Source organism: Enhydra lutris, unplaced genomic scaffold, assembly GCF_002288905.1.
Source record: "Enhydra lutris kenyoni isolate GAN:26980312 unplaced genomic scaffold, ASM228890v2 scaffoldscaffold24, whole genome shotgun sequence".
NCBI lineage: Eukaryota > Metazoa > Chordata > Mammalia > Carnivora > Mustelidae > Enhydra > Enhydra lutris.
This window is the reverse complement of record NW_019154108.1, coordinates 24,106,737-24,129,368: the sequence shown is the minus strand read 5'-3', so window position 1 is coordinate 24,129,368 and position 22,632 is coordinate 24,106,737. Positions and strand designations below refer to the sequence as shown.

The window sequence follows — 22,632 nt, the reverse complement described above, 5'->3', positions numbered from 1 at the left end:
TCCCAGCTATACCTGTACTCAGCAGGGTATGAACAATGCTGGTAAATAATAACACCGAGGGCCTTCCTACGCTCAGGCCCATTAATTCTATAACCAATGCCAGGACCATTCCACTGGATTTTTAAAGGTATGTTTTATATTAAGCACCTATTAATTTCATTTTAAAAGAACTTCCTTCCCAGGTTATCATTTGATTGTAATATCACTACAGTTTTTTTTGGTCAGACTTTTATAGCTATTAAGAGAAAATGTTCCAAAAGAATTTGAATAGATATTTCTCCAAAGAAGATGTACAAATGGCTAATATGCACATGAAAAGGTGGTCAACATCATTGGCCATTAGGGAAATGCAGGTCAAAACCACATTGAGATGCCACTTCATACCTACTAGGATGACTGTAATCAAAAAGAGAGAATGTAATAATTGTTGACAAGTATATGGAAAAATTGGAACCCTACTGTATTACTGAAGGGAATTTAAAATGGTGCAGCCACTTTGTAAACAGCTTGACAATTCCTCGAAAGATTAAACACAGAGTTACCATATGACCTAGCAATTCTACCTTTAGGTATATATACAGGAAAATTGAAAACATGTGTTTATACAAAATCTTGAACATGATTGTTCCTAGCAGCATTATCTGTACCAGCCAAAAAGTGGACACAAACCAATGTCCATCCGCTGAAGAAGGATGGATGTGTAAAACGTGTTCGCTCCACGGTTCACCCATAGGAAGGACTGAAGAGCTGACACACAGTACAACATGGAAGAACCTTGGAAACATGACACCAAATGAATAAAGCCAGACACAACAGGCTGCATATTATAGGATCCTATTTATGTGAAATGTCCGAAATAGGCAAACCCATAGAGAGAGAAACTACATTAATGGTTGCCAGGGGTTGAAGAGAGAACGACTGCTGATTCATATGGGATATCTTTGAAGAGTGATGAAAATATTCTGAAAGTAGACTGTGACAGTTATGCACCTTTCTGAATAGACAATAACTGAAGTGTACACTTTAAGAGTGAGTTTGCTGGTATCTGAATTATATTTTAATAAAGCTGTTAAAAAAATGAGAAAAAAAACATAAACAGTATCTGAGTACTTCTTAATATTGAGTATAAGTTGAAGTGATAATATTTTAGATATATTGAGTTAAATGAAATCTATTTTGGGGAGGAAAAAGGACAATAAAATGCATTTCGTTATATATTGGCTACTTATTTTCTACAAGTTTTTTTTAAGTGCTCATTAGTGATACTTTACATATTTGCATTTTTATGCAAACTACCATAATTTTGCCTGCTACAAGGAAGCTTGTGTAGCTTCATACATTTTTACTAGATATCGAAATAGGAAGCATGACATTTGGTTTTAAAAGAAAAAAATTGTGGCAGTCATATACGTACATGAATATTTTTTAATTTTTGCAAATTTTTACATCTTGAGCTATTCGTATCTTATCTAGTATACTTTATATTATAATCTCTTCCACAAGTTCATGTCTATTAAATAAACTCCTTGACTTTTTTCATTTTGTATATAGTCCACCTTTGAAACCTCTATAGCCTTGTATGATGTTTTAGATGTGGGCTTGTTTAATGGGTTAATGCTGAGATCTGCGTATTAGAAGGACCTTTCCTTGACTTTTTGTATGGTAATGAAATTAATGATCAACAAAACAGGAAATAGAAAGTGATGTTGTTTTATTGGAGAATCTTCTTCCAAACAGTCCTCTGGATTCAACTAACACTTAGTTCTTGCCCCAAACTGTATTCACTTACGTTTTTCCTCAAAATCTTTTCCCCCTGAATTTCTGACTCTGTAGTACAACAAATTTCCTCAGTTCCCAGAACCATAGTATTTTCTTTCCTCCCAAGTTCAGTTACCAGATCTTCTTCTCTTCTCCTCTCTCCAAATTCATCCATCCAACTGTTTCCCAGCCCCACTGCCACTTACTTCAATTATCCCTGCCTGTTAGAACATTCTTCCCCTGAACCAGCACCAGGACCTGCTTCATGAGCATCAGACCAGTGCACAGAACCTACACTCAGAAAGGCCCTGTGCATGGAGTTTAATGTTCTGTGGTTTCCATCCTAAGATTCTTATTGCTCCATCTTTGGATTCATGTTCTGTAAGTATGGTCTAATGGGACAGTGGAGCATGTGCTGGGACTTGGAGCCAAGGCCTGGCACCACCTCTGTTGCCTCCCTGGGATGGATTCTATACTGCCCACCTCCCCACCCCCAGAACCCCAACCAACCCCTCCCATCTGCCTCACTCAGCCCTACCTGTCACTCTTTGACCCTGGCATGCGCCTTTATTACACACATAAAAAAGATAGATAAGATACATGTTTTACTTTGTTTAATAAAAGAAGAGTAAAACATGTCCTTAGCTACCTGGACTCATATCTTTTTCATCAGCATGACCACTGTCACTCAAGAGCTCTTCTCCATTAAAATCAGGTGCCTGCAGTTGAAAAAGTCTCTGCACTCTTCTGACCATATGATCTAGGGCCTGTGTTACCTTCCTTTGAATTCTGCCAAAGTATCGGATTTTATATTATTAGTGCTTAGGAACTTGTACCAAAAACAGGCAAAGGAGTGGTAAGATATATTTGTTTAATGTGTGTTTAGTTACTGTCTCACATGTGTGACCAAGAGCAAATTGTTTGACCTACTCTAAGGCCTATGATGCCTTTCTTATGCTAATGAAATACTACACAGGTATTTTAAGATCCTTGGAGGTTTGCAGGGGGGAAAAAGTACTGTATACTTAGGATCAATATGTTAACTTATAATGAATTTATAATGAAAAAAATATTTGCAGCATTAGAAACAATACAGTTAGGAAATAGCCTCTAGAAGTTATATAAATATACCTAATAAAATTCTGTCCATGATGCATTTCTCCTTCCCTTCCCCATTTTATTCTATATTTTTTTAAAAAGCCATCCTGATGGACATTAGTAAAGAATAATTTTATTGTTTTATGTGTATCTTTTGTTTACTGCCACTTCCATAATATGGGTTTCAAGTGCAAGTGCATTTTGTTTCATCAGAGGCAGTAAGAATTTTATTTTTTTTAAATAACTACTAGGCTCCAGAGCCCCCCTCCATCTGTGATGGTTTTATTCTTAGAGTCCTAGAAATGAGAGATGGAAAACTTCAATTAAATTCATCTAGTCCATCTCCCCTGACAATGAGAAAGTATCTCTCACATTATATTATCTGATGCTTTTTCAGGCTTTCATGATAACCTCTGGGAGACTGTCCAATAGACTAATAGACCTCACTTTGGGATAATGTTCTCTTTCTTAGTTTTGACCCATCATTTCTCATTATTTTATCCCTTAAAGCCATTTTTTCTTATATTCACACTCTGTGAACTTAAGATCAGCAGTCTCTGCCAGTCATAAGAAAATCAACATACATCTCATTAGCAGGAACTGAAGTGGTCTACAGAAGTGAATATTCTAGTTACTAAACTTTTCCTCTTTAAACACAGACTTAGCTTAATTTTAATAATTTTAAGGAGTTTTTTTTTTTTCCTTGAATGTATTAGATATTTTCACTACTTTCTTGAGTGTATTGGGCTTTTCTTAATAATTCAGATTAATCATTAGCATTCTGCAAGTATGTATTAAGTAACCCACTATATGCTAAGCATTGAAGAAATACAAAGATGAGCTCAATAATGTTTGCCTTCAGGAGTTAAGACTCAGTAGGAGATATGAAATAGGAGTTAAGGCTCAGTAGGGAATATAGCATAGGAATAGAACTAATTATTGGTCAAGACAGAGGAAACCGGTAATATAAACAAAAGAGCTTAGATAATCAGAGACAAGAGACTATAACTCCTATTAGAGAAATCAGGAATGGCTTTCTGAGGAGTTGGCATTTGAAAGAAAGTGTAGGGACAAATGAGTGGTCATTTGGGAAAAAAGGTAAAATTAGATACGTATGTCACGCCTCACAAAAGCATAAACTCCAAATGGATTAAGGATCTAAATGGAAAATAAAATGAATAAATAAACCATGCAAGTACAGAAGGAAAGATTGATAATCTTAATGTAGGAAAAAACTTTTGGTAGTGGTTATGGAAAAACCAGAGGCAAAAACGGTTTTAAAAATTGTGTGATGGGGTGGCTGGGTGGCTTGGTCAGTTGGGCATCTGACTCAGTTTGCTTTGGGGTTGTGGGATGAGCCCCATGCTGGGCTCATGCTCGGGGCATAGTCTGCTTGGGATTCCCTCTCCCCCTACCACTCCCCCAGTACGCGTGTGCACTCTCTCTCTCTCTGTAAAATAAATCTTTTTTTAAAAATTACTTAGCAAAAAGACATCATAAAACAAAGTTGAAAGATAACCAGCTGAGAGAAAACATTCACAACATAGAAAGAACTATTAAAAATTGAGAGACAGGGGTGCCTGGGTGGCTCAGTAAGTTAAGCCTCTGCCTTTGGCTCAGGTCATGATCCCAGGGCTCTCTGCTCAGCGGGGAGGCTGCTTCCCCCTTCTCTCTGCCTGCCTCTCTGCCTACTTGTGATCTCTCTCTCTCTCTCTGTCAAATAAATAAAAATCTTTAAAAAAAATTGAGGGACAAATGACCAGAACCCGATAGAAAAACAGGGAGAAAAAAGTATGAACAGTAATTCCCAAATGCTATAAAAATTGTCCTGCACATATAAAAAGAATCTTCAAACTCACTTATAATCAGAGAAATGCAAATTATAACAATATTTTGATACTATTTCACATTTTAGGCTAGCAAAAACTATGCAGTATGACAATAAATTAGTTGGTGAGATCATGGGAAACAGACACTCTCATACATTGCTGATGGGAATACAAACTAGTGCAACCCTTCTGGAGGGGATTTTGACAAAGCTACGGATGTGCCTACCCTTTTACCCAGCAATCTCACTTCTAGCAGTCTACCCTTAAGGTACACATCCATCAGTATGAAAATACAGATGTGCAAGGTATTCTTTGCAACATTGTTTATGATTACAAAATGTTGGGAACCTAAATGGCCCACTCGTTAGAAAGTACTTACATAGACTATATGTGGAAGGAAGGTAGAATAATGGCCCCCAAGATGTCCACATCCTAATACACAGAATCTGTGAATATGTTATTTTACATGGCAAAAGAGATTTTTACAGATGGGATTAAGGCTAAAGACCTTGAAGTGAAAAGAGTACCCTAGATTGTCTAGATGGGTTCATTTTAATCACAGGCCTTAAAAACAGTACCTTTCAGAAAGATACAACATTACTGGCCTTGAAGATGGGAGGAAGGGGACCATAAACCAAAAAGCATGGGTGGCCTCTGGAGGCCAGGAAACAGATTCTCTCCTAGGGCCTTCAGAAAAGAATATAGCCCTGAAGACACAATGATGTTAGCCAGGTGAGACCCGTGTTGGACTCCTGACATACAGAACTGTAAGATAATAGATTTGTACTGTTTAAGCCACCATGTTGTGACAGTTTATTACAGTGGCAATAGAAAATGAATACGGCGGGAAAACTGGTGAAGTTAGAATTGGGTCTATAATTTGTCAGTATGCTACCCTATGTTCATTTTTTCATTTTCATAATTCTACTATGGTTATGTTAACATTTGGGGAAGTTGGGTAAGAGTAAACTCTATTGTTTTTCCACATTTTCTGTAAATCTAAAACTATTTTACATAGAAAGGAAAAAACATCAGGATTCCTTCCCTTCTCAAGTTCCCTCCACCACTCCATCTCACTAACATCCTTTTAAAAAGTTGCCATCTCTCCATGGTATTTGTTTGTGAACTTCCAATCAAGCTTTTAATTTCGTGGTTCCCAAACCATATGTCTACGTAAGGACTTGTTCACACATTTTTTTTTTTAGCAGATTTATTCTTAATAGACCCAAACTGGAAGCAACCCAAATGCCCATCAGTTGGCAAATGGGCAAACATATTTTGGTATATCCGTATGTGGAATCAAAAGGAACGGACTACTGATACATGCAGTAACATGAATCAATTTCCAAAACAGTGTGCTAAGTGATAAAAAAAAAACTCAATTCTGCATAGTTCCATTTATATGACAGTATGCAAAAGATAAAACTTAGGGACAAAGTAGATTAGTGGTTTCTAGGGGCTGAGGTGGGGGGAATGGATTGATTGTAAAGTGGCATGAAGAAATGTTTCGGATGGTAGAAACCTGTATCTTAGTTGCACTGGTATATAGATTTGTTAAAACTCATCAAACTATACACCTAAATATAGTGAAGTTTCCTTTTGTAAATTATACCTCAATAGACCTAATGGTTTTTTTTTTTAAAGGTACATTTAAAACATATAAAGTTGAAAGTAAAAGGTTTGAGAAAATTTAACAGAAAGGTAATAATCCAGAGAATTCTGATGTAACAGTGTTCTATCAAATGAAAATGAATCTCTTAAGACAAAGAAGATTCTTAGGGATAGAAAAGATGTTTGCACCCCGCAACAGATCTTAATATATCAATATGTTATACCATATTAAAATAAATTTAATAACATGTCTCTGTGTATTATAATATATATATTTTACTTTTGTATTTTAATATCTAATAGTGTATCAATATGTTGATGTGGGTTAGATCTGATTAATGGATATGTGGTTAATGTATTAATATATGTGCTTTTGTATGTTTTAAAGTTTCATAATACATGTTTTACTTTGTTTAATAAAAGAGAATCATTGGATGATTGTCAAAAATGCAGATCACTATGCTCCACACCCAGAGATTCTGATTCATCAGCTTTGGGCTAGAAAAACAATTGTAATTTATTATAGGACCTTCCCCCATCTCCTTTGATGCTTTAATTTGCAAAAAAAAAAAACAAAAACAAACACAAATCCCCACTAGGGGGGAAATTACCCACACTGAAACTGCTTGTTAACTAAAAGCACTTTGCAATGATTTGTTTTGTGTTATCCTTGCTATCTAGAGTTTCCCTTGTATTTGGACTTTCGATAACTGGAAAATAAACTAAGGAAGTAAAATGTGGTGACTGGAAACTAGAGTTTAACATTTTCAGTTACTCTTCCTTTTCCTTCTTCCTTGTTAATTGTCTACAACTGGATTCTAGTGAACGTTTTTAGAACATCTGTAAGCTCCTAAGATCTATTAAATGAGTAAGGAAGGGAATAATTTTTGTAGGACATCACCCTTCTTGGGTAATTGCAATTCGTAATTCCATGAACTGCTAAAATACACAAATACACAGAAATTAATTTACTAATCAAACAAAAACTTTTAAAAGCCAGAATGAGAACAGTTCTCACCTGGGTCCTTTCTAGTTGACAAGGTAGCTTTTTGTACTGTGAGTCGTGTACTATTTTTAAGGAAATGCTCTTAAAATTGGTTAAATCATGTAGATCTCCCTAATCCCTGGTGTGGCCACTATAAGAAAAAGTCTCATACAGGATGGCCGCGGACTTGTGTTGCACACCACCTTGTTTTTTAGTGAAAGGTGATATGTTTCTCTGTCTCCACTTCTCCATGTCTTAAGGGACCGGCGGCAACCCAAGGATGCAGGCAAGTCAGTGGCGCTCATTACCGTGCTGGAGGCTTCTGAGAGCGGTTGCATAGCAGCCGTTTTATTTCAGTTACCAATCATGCCCTGATAGCCAAGTTCAGTCTTCGGGGGTTACTCCACTTTGTAGGTGGTGAGCAACTTTTATCGTTCTCTTAACATTTGCCAAGCTCCAGAGAAAGGCAACATTTGGCTTTTCCTTTCACTGGCAGTTGCTAAATTTAAGCCTTATTTTGGCAGAAAAGAGGGAGTACCAACTAATTAAAGTAAGTCATTTTAGCTGTATCATTTGCTTTATGACAATGGAGTTGTTTAAATGATAAGCTTTCTACTATTTTTCAGAACTGTAGCTTGTAGCAACAGTATTTTCAAGGAGGACTGGATGAGGTAGGATTTGTTTTGAGGGTTTTACTATGTTTTCAGATTAGATTGGTGTCAGAAGGGTGAGATCAGTTTCTTTGCAGTCTTTTCCTTTGTTTCCATTGATGCTGTTGGATTTTAAAGTCAGCTTGTAGGAGCATCTTCTACTCCTCACAGTCACATAAGACATAGATGTCATAACTTGATGTGAAAGAAGCATTTTCCTCTTGATACCCATCTCTTTCTAAATTTTGTATTTGGATTTTTTTCTCACAGTGACCACGGAATCAGTTACATATAAAAGTAATTTCAGTAGGGTTTTGATTTTGCTTCAGTTTAATTATATAGATAGGAGCCCTACTGGCAAGTTTTCTAAGTCAGATGTCATACTGGTGGGCATTTTGTCTTCTTTTTTCCCCCCTCGTATTTTCAAATTGTCATAGTACATTTCTTTCTTTTTGTGGTATATAATTCTGTAATAAGAGCTATATAGAAATTAAGTACAGCACACTTGGAAAAAAATGCATTATATCATAGTGCCTAGAATTTTTTTTTTTTACCTTTTGTAGGAATATGTCTTTATTTTGTATTTATTTAAATCCAGTTAGCCAACGTATAGTACATCATTAATTTTTGATGTGGTGATCGATGCTTCATTACTTGGCATATAACACTCAGTGCTCATCACATCATTTGCCCTCCTTAATGTCCATCAACCAGTTACCCCATCCCCCAACCCACCTCCCCTCCAGCAACCCTCAGTTTATTTCTCAGAGTCAAAATTCTGACATGGTTTGGCTCCCTTTTCGATTTCTTCCCATTCAGTTTCCCCTCCTTTCCCCTATGATCCATATGTTCCACGTATGAGTGAAACCACATGATAGTTGTCTTTCTCTGATTGACTTATTTCACTTAGCATAATACTCTCCAGTCCATCCATGTTGGTGTAAATGGTAGATATTCATCCTTTTGGATGGCTGAATAATATTCCATCATATATATGAACCACATCTTCTTTATCCACTCATCTGGAAGGACATCTCAGCTCCTTCCACAGTATTTTGAAGAGGAATGAGAATGTGGAGAATCAGTGTAGTATAGTGGCTAAAAAACCAGGGTTCCAGAGTCAGGCTGCCTGGGCTTGAAGTTGAACTTTGCCACTTGGCAGCCCATGGGACCTGGGAATCAGACATCATCTCTGTATCCCAGCTGTTGATAAGTGATCGACTCTTGATAAAGAAAATGTATGCTTCCCATAACACACATTTTTACTCCAAACCATATTAAATCAGTATATGTTTCTAATTTTCATAGCTGAAGTTACTTCTCTCAAAAAAGCAAATACTTACTTGTGACCATTTTGGATGGTCTTGTCTCTTACTGTTGCTTTCCTTAGAAACCAGAGTAAAAGGTAAGGCCTGCAGGATGGCCTCACAATGGTCTGCAGGATCTGCCCACTCAACCCACTACTGGCACCAGCACTGCTACCCATTGGCTCATTTCCCACAACCCTTCCCATTGCTTTCTTCACTCCAGCCACACTGACTTCTTGGCTGTTTCTGAAACATACCAGCAGTTCTTCTGCCTTAAAGTCTTTGCCTGGAACGCTTTTCCCTTCTTACACCTGCAGGCTAACTCACCTCCTTCAAGTCTTCAGTCGGTGTCATTTTTCTTCAAAAGATCTATCGTGACCACTTTCTATTCTCAGCTTTTTCCATGGCGCTGTTTTTCTACAGCATTTGTCTGTTACTAATTTATGTTCTTGGCTTATTGTCTGTCTCCTTCCACTAGTATATGAAGCCTAATGAAGGCAAAGATTTGTTTGTTTTGTTCACTAACAGCATCTCAAGTGCCTCAAGTATGTGGCCAATAAAAGGTGCTCAATAAATACATGAATGAATGAAACTTTAAGTATTTTCAGTATACTGGGTTTAAATCCTGACTCCTCATCCATTAACTGTGTGACCTAAGACAAGTTGCTGAATAGCTATTTTGTGGAGTTGTTGCATCAGTTACACGGTATTACATATTGGAAAGCACCTAGCCAGTGCTTCATATCCAGGAAACCTTCAGTAAATTTGTTCAGTCAGCAAATGTTAATTGAGCACTTAGAATGTACCAAGTATCCCTGTAGGCACTGGCATACACCACTGAACAAAAGAGCCAAAATCTTTGCTACTCGTGGAACTGATACCTAGTTTCCTTCCCTTCCTCTGATCTTGTAGTTTCTAAGGTGGAAAAAAATCATGATTCTACCTCACCTATTCAGGAGTCTCTCCCCCTAAATTCACAGTCAGTTCATACTTAAAGGGACCCATTTTCCATTATTCTAAAAATACTTTTCCATTCAGTTATCTTATTCTTTGGAATGGCCCTAGGAAGATGATTTTTTATTCATCATTTTACAGGTAAGAAATCTGAAACTTGGAAATTCTGACTTGTCCAAGGTCATTCAATAGGAGAAATTGGAGCCAGGATTTGAAGACACACTTTCTGATTCAGAGTTGCCTGCTCTTTCTACATTGGTACTTGCATCAAAAACACTGCAATGGCTTTTATTCATTTCACTGCCCATGTTATTTCCATTCTACAGACACTTATTGAACCCCTACAAATTGCCTGACATCAGACCGACTCTGGGGAGGCAAAGATTGTTTAATCCCTGCCCTGAGTTCAGAGTTTAGAGGGAAGGTTGTTGGCGCATAAGCGGGCATGCAGTGTGCTAAATGTAAGATTAGCTCTGTTGACTTGGAATACCCAGAAGCATAGAAGCACCTCATCTAGAGCAAGCTATAGGACATGTCAGAAAACACTCTAGAAGAGATCATGCCTTAGCTGAGTCTGAAAGGATGACTTAGCCAAGGAGAAGGGGGAGAATATGAGCAGTAGCAGAGATGCATGGGGAAGGTAGAGAATTTCAGGCTTTCAGAGCTGCGGAGGGTAAAGCTAGAAGCAGAGAATGGCCAGGAGTCAGCCTAGAATTTTTGGTAACTACCAGGTGATACCATATCCCACAGGCAGGACTCTTACCAGGCCCCCTCTTTTAGGGACTGTCAGGTCAGTTACCCATCGTTGGTCCAATAAGCTATAGTCAGAGAAGAATTGCTTGGCGCAAAGGGTAGTGATCTGTTCACAAGAAATTGCTCAGAAGGGGCAGTGGGCAAGTGGGCATGTTCGATATTCTGAGGTTTCCTGGTAGGGTTAATGTCACTGGAAGGCTGGCTCATTGCATAGTCGGTCCAGGACAGAGGCATAGCAGAAGCTGAGACTAGCGTGGAGATAGGGAGTTTTTAGTGGCATTATCTGTTCAGTTATGTGGTCTTCCTGAACATGTGAGAGACCACATGCCTGAATAGACATAATGCCAGACCAACCTTTATAGCCTAGGCTAAACAATATTCTCAGGTGAAAACCATGTTTAAGTTTTATCAAGGACATAAGAACAGAATTTTGTTTTAAATTCTACTACCTCTGTGAAATATTACCGACCACTCTGGGCTATCTTATATTTTCCCTTATCTGTATTCCCAGAACAACCATAATTTCACATATACATTGAGTGCTCACTAAAGTTTAGATACTATGGTTGATGTTAAGCATTACATCTTCCCTTAAAAGTTTAAGGGCCAATGGGAGCAATAAGTCTGCTTTAGTAGGTGGACAAACCACCTTCCCAACCTTATTTTTCACTATTTCTAATCATATACCAGCCAGATTAAGTCTACTTAATGGATACCCATTGTGTTCTTATCTCCATGACATTTCTCAAGCTGTGCTCCATAAAATACCCTTGCTTCTCAGCACCCCAAACCCAAATCTTGTCTACCCACTGGGACCTAGCATATTCTACTTTTGTATAATTTCCCCTTGTTTCTCTGGATGATGTAACCTTGTCTTTTTCTGAAATCCCAAAATTAGTTCCTATATACCTCTCTAAAATAATATCATATTATCCATTCCAAGATGCACACTTTTCATATTTTAACACCCCTGTAAGTTACTCTTTTAAGATACTCTGTCATCAACATCCTTGAAAGGATACAGGATGATATTCTATAGAAAAACATGAACAACAACCCCAAGTCAAAAAGTTGTTCAGAAGAAGCATTGGGGCGCCTGGGTGGCTCAGTGGGTTAAAGCCTCTGCCTTCAGCTCAGGTCATGATCCCACAGTCCTGGGATCGAGCCCGGCATCGGGCTCTCTGCTCAGCAGGGAGCCTGCTTCCTCCTCTCTCTCTCTGCCTGCCTCTCTGCCTACTTGTGATCTCTGTCTGTCAAATGAATAAATGAAATCTTTAAAAAAAAAAAAGAAGAAGAAGAAGAAGAAGAAAGAAGCATTAGGAATACCTTAGCAATTTATTTTGCATATATTCTTTTTATGTGTACATATGACAAAACCTGTCTAAGTCTTTTAAAACCTTTCAAAGTACAAAATAAGAATTTTAAGTGATGAAGCATTGTGTTATAGTTGAATTGGCAGCTTTTTTCTTTAGTGTACATAAAATAATAGCATGACTTAAAATCATTGGTGTGCTAGATTCAAAGAAACATATTTTGTGATTAAATATGCCAGACATTAGGAACACTTGCCTCCCTAATTGTGTGATATATATTAAATTTAGTTTCCAAATCCAATATTAAACTATAAGCTCCTTGGGGGCAGAGTTTGTGTTTGTTTTATCTTTGATTCCCTTACAATACCTGGTATAATGCTTTGCAACAAATAGACATAAAACAAATATTTATTAAATAAATGGATTAAAACAAGAAAGTATTATATAGTAAGTGCCACAAAAAGTACAGTACTGTATGATGAACATCTACTAGTATATTCCCAGGTAACTGCTTAACTATATTTTTGTTAGAAATATATATGATATTAGAGCAGATCCTTGGGCCAAATCTATACTTAGGCCAGTGGTTTTGGAACCAACCATAAACAGTCCAAATAGAACTCCATAAACACAGATCTGGTTTGCTGACTACATTTATGAGCAAACGTGGTGACTCATCCTGATTGAATCAAAATAAGTAGTAAATAAAGCCTTTGCCTTGGAGAACAAATGACGGGGACTTTCCCTAGCAACACTAAAAGATTGTACAGGAGACCAGAAAAATGCCTGTCTCTGAGAAATAGGATACTTTAGGGGAGCCTGGTTGACTCAGGTAGAGCATGCAACTCTTGATCTCAGAGTTGTAGGTTCAAGCCCTCATTGGGTATAGAGATTACTTCAAAACAAAATCTTAAAAGAAAAAGAAATGTACTACAACATGGATGGAACTAGAGGGCATTATGCTAAGCGAAATAAGTCAGAGAAAGACAAATACCATATGATTTTACTCACATGCATAATTTAAGAAACAAAACATTAACATAGGGGAAGGGAAGGAAAAATAAGATAAAAGCAGAGAGGCAAGCAAGCCAGAAGAGACTTTTTTTTTTTTAAAGATTTATAATTTTATTTTTTATTTCATATAATGTATTATTTGCTTCAGGGGTACAGGTCTGTAATTCATCAGTCTTACACAATTAACAACACATACCCTCCCCAATGTCCATCACCAGCCACCTCATCCCTCCCCTACCCCGCCCTCCAGCAACCCTCAGTTTGTTTCCTGAGATTGGGTCTCTTATGGTTTGTCCTTCTCTCTGGTTTCTTCCTATTTCATTTTTCCCTCCCTTCCCCTATGATCTTGTGTCTTGTTCCTCAAATTCATCATATCAGTGAGATCATATGATAATTGTCTTCCTCTGATTGACTTATATTGCTAGCATCATAGCCTCTAGTTCCATCCACATCATTGGAAACAGCAAGATTTTGGGTTTTTGATGGTTGCATAATATTCCTGTGTGTGTGTGTGTGTGTGTGTGTGTGTGTGTCTATATATACGTATGTATGTATCCATAGACATACTACATCTTCTTTATCCATTCATCTGTTGGTGGACTTCTAGGTTCTTTCCATAGTTTGGCTGTTGTGGACACTGCTGCTATAAACATTTGGGTGCACGTGCCCCTTTGGATCACGACGTTTGTATCTTTAGGGTGAATATCCAGTAGTGCAGTTGCTGGGTCATAGGGTAGCTCTATTTTCAACTTTTTGAGCAACCTCCATACTATTTTCCAGAGTGACTGCACTAGCTTGCATTCCCACCAACAGTGTAAGAGGATTCCCCTTTCTCCATATCCTTGCCAACATCTGTCGTTTCCTGACTTGTTCATTTTAGCCATTCCGACCGGTGTGAGGTGGTATCTCACTGTGTTTTTTTGATTTGTATTTCCCTGATGCTGAGTGATGTTGAGCACTTTTTCCTGTGTCTATTGGCCATCTGGATGTCTTCTTCACAGAAATGTCTGTTCATGTCTTCTCTCCATTTCTCGATTGGATTATCTGTTCTTTGGGTGTTGAGTTTGGTAAATTCTTTCTAGATTTTAGATACTAGCCGTTCATCTGATATGTCACTTGCAAATATCTTCTCCCATTCTGTTGGTTGTCTTTTGGTTTGGTTGACTGTTTCCTTTGCTGTACGAAAGCTTTTTATCTCGATGAGGTCCATGTAGTTCATTTTTGCCTTTGCTTCCCTTGCCTTTGGCGATGTTTCTGTGAAGAAATTCCTGCAGCTGAGGTTGAAGAGGTTGTTGCCTGTGTTGTCCTCAAGGATTTTGATGGATGCCTGTCTTACATTGAGGTCTTTCATCCATTTGGAGTCTATTTTTGTGTGTGGTATAAGGAAATGGTCCAGTTTCATTCTTCTGGATGTGACTGTCCAATTTTCCCAGCACCATTTGTTGAAGAGACTTTCTTCCATTGGACGTTCTTTCTTGCTTTGTCGAAGATCAGTTGACCATAAAGTTGAGGGTCCATTTCTGGGCTCTCTATTCTGTTCCATTGATCTGTATGTCTGTTTTTTTCTCCCAGTACCATACTGTATTGATGATTACAGCTTTGTAATAGAGCTTGAAGTTTGGAATTGTGATGCCACCAGCTTTGGTATTCTTTTTCAGCATTCCTCTGGCTATCAGGGTCTTTTCTGGTTCCATATAAATTTTAGGATTATTTATTCCATTTCCTTGAAAAAAGTTGATGGTATTTTGATAAGGATTGCATTAAATGTGTAGATTGCTCTAGGTAGCATAGACATTTTCACAATGTTTGTTCTTCAAATCCATGAGCAAGGAAGATTTTTCCATTTCTTTGGGTCTTCCTCAATTTCCTTTATGAGTATTTTATAGTTTTCTGAGTACAGATTCTTTGCCTCTTTGGTTAGATTTATTCCTAGATATCTGAGGGTTTTGGGTGCAATTATAAATGGGATCCACTCCTTAATTTCTCTTTCTTCTGTTTGTTGTTAGTGTATGGAAATGCAATTGATTTCTCTGCATTGGTTTTATATCCTAACACTTTACTGAATTCCTGTATGAGTTCTAGCAGTTTTGGAGTGGAGTCTTTTGGGTCTTCCACCTAAAGTGTCATATCATCTGCAAAGAGTGAGAGTTTGACGACTTCTTTGCCTATTCTGATGCCTTTTATTTCTTTTTGTTGTCTGATTGCTGAGGCTAGGACTTCTTTTTTTTTTTTTTTTAAAGATTTTATTTATTTATTTGACAGAGATCATAATAGACAGAGAGGCAGGCAGAGAGAGAGAGAGAGAGAGAGAGAGAGAGGGAAGCAGGCTCCCTGCTGAGCAGAGAGCCCGATGCGGGACTCGATCCCAGGACCCTGAGATCATGACCTGAGCCGAAGGCAGCGGCTTAACCCACTGAGCCACCCAGGAGCCCCGAGGCTAGGACTTCTAGTACTATGTTGAATAGCAGTGGTGATAGTGGACAGCCCTGCCATGTTCCTGACCGTAGGGGAAAAGCTCTCAGTTTTTCCCCATTGAGAATGGTATTCACTTTGGGTTTTTCACAGACAGCTTTTTATGATATTGAGGTATGTGTCTTCTATCCCTACACTATGAAGCATTTTGATCAAGAAAGGATGCTGTACTTTGTCAAATGCTTTTTCAGCATCTATTGAGAGTATCATATGGATCTTGTTCTTTCTTTTATTAATGTATTGTATCTCATTGATTGATTTACAGTTGTTGAACCAACCTTACAGCCCAGGAATAAATCCCACTTGGTCATGGTGAATAATACTTTCAATGTACTGTTGGATCCTATTGGCTAGTATTTGATGAGACCAGAAGAAACTCTTTTAACTATAGGGAACAAACTGAGGGTTGCGGGGGCAGTGGGGTGGGGTGGGAATGGGATGGGCTAGCTGGGTGATGGCCATTAAGGAGTACAGGTGATGTAATTAGCAGTGGCTATTGTGTGCAACTGATGAATCACTAAATTCTGTTCCTGAAACAAATAATACACTATATGTTAACTAAATTGAATTTAAATAAAAAATTTAAAAAACAGGGGCACCTGGGTGGCTCAGTGGGTTAAAGCCTCTGCCTTCGGCTCAGGTCATGATCTCAGGGTCCTGGGATCGAGCCCTGCAATGGGCTCTCTGCTCAGTGGGGAGCCTGCTTCCTCCCTCTCTCTCTGCCTGTCTCTCTGCCTACTTGTGATTTCTGTCTGTCAAATAAATAAATAAAATCTTTTTTAAAAATTTTAAAAACAAAATCAAAAAAGAAATGTAGCACTATAAAAAACAGTTTTATTTTCTTGTTTTATTCTCTCCAGTCAATCTCTATGCACCTATAATAAAAACAGCCTAGGGAACTACGTCTATGTGGTATATTCCAAGACTCTCTACACTTGTTCTTTGGGCTACAGGAATAACAAGAAATAACATAAGTATTTTTTTTCAGTGAGCTAAATAGTTTACTTCTGATCCAAATAAGTTCATTTACATTTTTCTCAAATGAAAGGAGCAATGCCTGTGTGTTGGCAGAATACTTGGCATGGGTAAGCACTGTGGTAGTCCACATTACTGTTCACCACATAGTCCCGGTTTTCTTTCTGGATACATAATACCATTGTATATCCTTTCCTCGCGGAAATCGGGTGTGGTCATGTGACTTTCTGTCTGATGAAATGAGACTAGAAGTGACATGAAGGTTTAAGAACTAGGATATAACTTGTCACATTTCCTTTCTCCTGCTGAAGCAACTATAGATGAGCAGAGGAGGAGCCTCCCTTAGCCCAAGTCCCCGCGCGAGAGTAGCACAGAGCCAAGCCCCCATCTCCCATCTCCCTTAGTCGATCGGCTCATAGATAGATGCGGAACATGTTTCGTGCTATTAATATGGGGAGATGAGTAGATAAATGTAACCCAGTGTATCTTGAGTAATACAGTTGTCACCCAAAACAGTGGGCTGTGGTGATAACTAAAAGAATATAAAAGATTTGACATATTTCTTTGTGTTCCTTATGGAAATGTTTATTGTATGTAGCTTTTATATATATAAAATAATATTCATCTCAAGGTGATTAGAAAGAGTCATTTTCCCAACATCAAAATACTTTTCTTTGAATTAGAACTTTTTCTCAAGACATTTTGGTATACTTCTATAAGATGTCCTTTCATCTGCCAACAATATAATTGCTACTTGAAAGCAGTGACTGTCATCATTCATGTATGCATTTTATTCCATTATTCAACACACTTTCATTGGATGCTCATTGTTACCAGGTGCTAAGACTAGGAAATGTTGAAGGAGCTCTAGATAGTTTAGTGGAAGTGGTAAGAGGCTAGCAGGGGCCAAAAACTGTAAACTACTTTGTTCTGAAGTCTAGATGTTTCGGTAGTTTCATAAGTGATACCTATTTCAAGACAGTTTAGCTACATTTAAAACTTAAGTTTACAAGTAACATATCCAAGGTGATTTGTAGACCAAATTTTCACACTTTTGAGACTGCCAACACATTACTTTATACTAATTACATAATTCGTTTTTGTGTTCTTTGAGAGGTTTTGGGGAGGGTTGTGGAGTTTTATTTTTTCTGTTTTTCTGTTTGGGTTTGTTTTTGGTTTGTTTTTTTGTTTTTGGTGGGGGGCAGCTCTTAGAATAAAGCTTCTCTCTTCACTATCAGTATATCCTTTAAAATTCCTCTAGTGCACTCATGCACATGCTATTCTCATTTCCTTTCTTCCCTTAATTTAATTCCGGAAACTACCCACTAGATGCCCTTTTCTATCGAAACTTCTTCAGAGAAAGGAATATGTTTTTCTGTTACACTGTTGTGTTTTTAAAATATCTGTTAACAATGTTAGAGGTTTCTCTACCATAGCTGCTATAGAAAATGTTTAAGAAATAAGAAGGTAAGTGTTATCAAAAGTTTAATTATCCCAGTTATCCTAGAAGAAAAATATTTTTCATCCCATTACCAGGTGGTTTCAAGCAACTTTTATTTATAAATTAAAAAATGAAAAGCTGGATTCTTGTTCTGGTCTTCATTTTAAAAATCTTAATACGTTTTTCAGAGGTGGTGCAGAGGAGTAAGGAGACAGCAAAGTTGCTCTTTTGGTTTTCTCTCCCATCACCTTCTGCCTTTTCATTCTAGGGGTTCTTCAGCAAGCGCCTGAAAGGCTCCATCAAGAGGACCAAAAGCCAGTCAAAGCTTGACAGAAACACTAGCTTTCGGCTTCCATCCCTTCGTAATGCAGATGACAGGTAGGAAGTAAACTTGCTTAAAACAGGGAAAGCAGTTTTTGTTTTTGTTTTTGTTTTTGTTTTAAGCAGGGAAGGCAGTTCTACAGTGGGTTTTGATAAGGTACTTTTTGGTCATCTCTAACTTTACATCAATGACAATTGGAAAGATCCAATGCTAAATTCACTTTTTTTTTTTTTTTTTGGTCTTACTTATATTGAGGCAAGGTACAAAGTGTAGGCTCAAATGCCCAGGCAGTTTAAGAATCTTAAAATATTGAAAAGTAAGAACTAATTTAAATGCTGTTTCTATAGAATCAAATTCTAGTAGTCAGAGATGTCTTTCTTTTGTAGAATGACTTTAGGATGAGGATCACAATAGCTAACGTGTTTCGAGTACTGCACTAGATGCTTTCTGTACATTATCTCATTAAATCTTTATAGTAACCATATAAGATAAATATTATTATCACCACTTTTTAGGTGAAGAACCTGAGACACAGGGAGATTAAATAATCTTGCCCAAGGTCATATGGCTTAGTAAATAGCAAAAATGGTGTTTGATCTTGAGCGGTTTGGCTCAAGTCCATGCTGTTCACTGCTCCATTGTTCTTTGTGTACAGCATATGCAATCAGTTGTATTGGTTTGCAGTCCCGTCTAGAAGACATGTGAAGATTTTGATTATTAGGACTATCAGCTTGAGTAACCCTCACAGGCATAGCTTAGTAAGGATAACAACCTTCTAAAATCTTTGAATGTGTGCTAGAACTTGGTGTCTCCACATTGTTCAAGTTTTAGGAAATTAAGCTTGCCATATTCTCACGCATCACCACCAGCACCAACATTTACTGAGTGCTTACTATTTGTAAAGCGTTTTTAACGTAGCCTCTCATGTAATACGACCCTAAATATGTTATTGCCCTCATTTTAGAGATGAGGACCTAAGACAAAAGAAATTGAAAAACTTGCCCAGGGTCACAACAGCTAGTAGGTAGTAGAGCTTGGATTTGAACCTCTGTCTGCCTTCCATATTTGATACTCTTATTTATACTGGATTTTTTTTTTCAGTAAGTCTATTATTTTCAGTTATCTACGTAACAAACAAATACAGACTACAGTCTCTGTAATGGCAAATTGTAGATTTGCCAGGCAGAGAATTCCTCTCCTTTTTTAATGGATGAAGTAACTTGTCCCCCAGACTTAGCTGATGAGGCAGTATACTGCTTTATCAGTGATTTTTATCCCTGAACCACTTTAGAGGTGCTCTGTGATACTTGCAAGTCTGTCCAATTTGCCGTGTAGTTGTGTTAATTACCTCTTTTATACCTCTTTGTTTTAAGGTAATCATCATAAAACTGATTTTTTTTCCTTTTCATATCTCTTCCTTAGATTCCTATTATTCCACAATTTTCATTATTCTAAGAATTAACACCATTTTATAAATGTCTCAATAAAATGGAATGAGAAATTTTTTTCAGAATAATGGTTTTTAAGAACAAGGATATTGTACAACCACTGAAACACTCCCAGTTCAGTAGCCACTTTCTTAAAATCTGCAGCAGATGTACATTTGGGTGGACAAGGAAATATTTTTTATAGGTGTACTTTTTTTTTTAACCTTGCATTAAATATCCCTTTCATAACTTCAGTGTGCTCCGTCCTCTTCCATTTTGCTTTAGGTAGCCTAAAGGAATGCTCAGATTGAATTACCATGAGATTGTGTTCTCCCAGAGTCTCCTATATTGCTATTATATAGCTAGTGCACTTTTGGCCTTTCCAGTGACCTAAATTCATTATGTGTGCCTTCCGTGCAGTTCTGCTTCAATCAATGGTAGTATCTTTGTGTCTCAAATACAGCATAATAGAAAGGTGCCAGTAAATCTCTAGTATTTATATATTTTAAATCCATTTGAATTGTAGAAGTTTCCTATACAGAAATTTTTCAAAAACTCTGTTCTTCCCGTAAAGGGATATACTCACTAGAGTTTGAATATATTATGTTTTTTTTTAAATAGGCTCTCTTACCTTCAGATCATCTGAAGATGGAGATAAATAGAGCTAAGGTATAAGATGTTAATCTAGTGAGTTCTTCGAATCAGTACCATTGTAGGTGAGACCAAAGGTTTTTTCAAAAACTGGTTTTCTTGGGTTATATGTGTGGATTGCCCAAGTCAGGCCATTTCTTCCAAAATGGTATATAGTGTCTAAATCTCAGTAGCAGAACATTTCTATTCGTATATCAAATCCATAGAAACCAGGATTTTCTTAGTAGGATAGGCAACCTAGTAAGCAACCCCTTTTTTCAGTTTTTAAATTATATAATAAAATACATGTGTCTTTGTTTTAAAAAGTTTCAGTACAGGAGCGCCTGGGTAGCTCAGTGGGTTAACTATCTAACTCTTGATTTTGGTCAAGTCATGATCTCAGGGTCATGAGATCGAGCCCCATGTTGGTCTCTGCACTCAGCAAGGAGTCTGCTCAAGATTCTCTCTCTCTCTCTCTCTCTCTTTTCCTCTGCCACTTCCTTGCTTGTGTGTATGCACATGCATATGTACACTCTCGCTCTCTCTGAAAAAAATAAAATAAAATCTTTTAAAAAATAGTTTCAGTTCCTAAGTACAGATCAAAAAGCTGAAGTGCCCTTTCACTCTACCCATCTCCCCATATAAATAACCTCATTAGCAGTTTGTATATTTTCACAACTCTTTTAAAAATCCATATATAAATAAACATACATATATATGTTTTGCTTGTTTTCATTTAAATGGGATCATATTACACATATTACTTTATGATTTACTTTTTAATATAAATATTTGGACAACTTTTATGTCAGTACATCTAAACCTACATTATTTTAACAGCTGCCTTCTTAGTATGCTACAGTTTTTTATAACATATTTCACTTCGGTGTTGATGGATATTTTAATTGTTTCCCCCTTTGGGGCATAAACTAGAAATGTAGTGGACATTTCTGAACATATAACTTTTTTGTCCTTATGTCATTGAGTCAGATTTCTGAAGTAAAACTACTACATATAGCATATGCAGATTATCAAATTATCCTTCAAAAAATCTGTAGTAATTACCATTTCCACCAACAGAGTAGGATTACTTTTTTATTTATTTATTTATTTATTTATTTTCGTTTTTTTTAAAAAATGGGGGTGTGGCGTGGGCTTGGAGTCTGATGCAGGGCTTGAACCCACAATCCTGAAATCAAGACCTGAGCTAAGATCAAAAGTTGGAGACTTAACTGAGTCACCCAGGTGCCCCATGGATTACTTTTATCTTTTAAACAGCGTTTTACATTGTATCCATATGATGGAATAAATAGCATTAATAAACACCTAAATAGTATTTACTGTGTGCCAGACACTGTTCTAAGCATTTTACATAAACTCTTTAATCATTATAACAAATCCTATGAGTTAGTTACTGTAATGACCTCATTTTGAGGATGAGGAAACAGAGACACAGAGAAATTAGTAAATTGTACAGGGTTAGAAAATGGCAGACCTGTGGTTCAAATCCAGGAAGTGTGAATCAAGAGTCTACATTTTTAAACTTTATGCTATATTGCCTCTCAAAAAAAGATGCAGGGGGATGCACTTTTTGTTTTAATCTGTGGTTCCCTAATGTATAATAAATTGAACATCTTTTCACTTTTCACTCTTGTTTTTGGACCCCTGAGTCACTCAAACAGTTAAGCGTCTGCCTTCGGCTCAGGTCATGATCCCAGGGTGCTGAGATCGAGCCCCACATCAGGCTCCCTGCTCAGCGGAAAGCCTGCTTCTCCCTCGCCCACTTCCCCTGCTTGTGTTCCCTCTCCGCTGTGTCTCTGTCAAATAAATAAATAAAATCTTTAAAATAAATAAATAAGTAAATAAACAAATAAATAAATATCATGTCTATAGGGGTACCTGGGCACCTGGGTGGTTCAGTCACTTAAGCATCTGACTCTTGATTTAGGCTCAGGTCATGATCTCCAGATCATGAGATTAAGCCCCGTGTTGGGCTACTTGTACATCGAGGAGTCTGCTTGTCCCTCTGCCTCTGCTCCTCCTTTCACTTGCACACATGATACACATGCACTCTCGCGCCCGTAAATAAATAA

General features: G+C 37.4%; 1 protein-coding gene across 4 annotated transcripts in view; it reads left to right on the top strand.

Moving 5' to 3' along the window:
- Positions 1 to 22,632, top strand: part of LOC111150925 (RAS protein activator like 2) — a 348,227-nt gene that overhangs the window by 273,276 nt on the left and 52,319 nt on the right. For all 4 annotated transcript variants that reach the window (XM_022508616.1, XM_022508615.1, XM_022508614.1 and 1 more), the window contains exon 5: positions 18,429 to 18,538. In XM_022508616.1, coding sequence (XP_022364324.1) covers positions 18,429 to 18,538 — 110 coding nt within the window. The remainder of the gene's footprint in view (positions 1 to 18,428; positions 18,539 to 22,632) is intronic.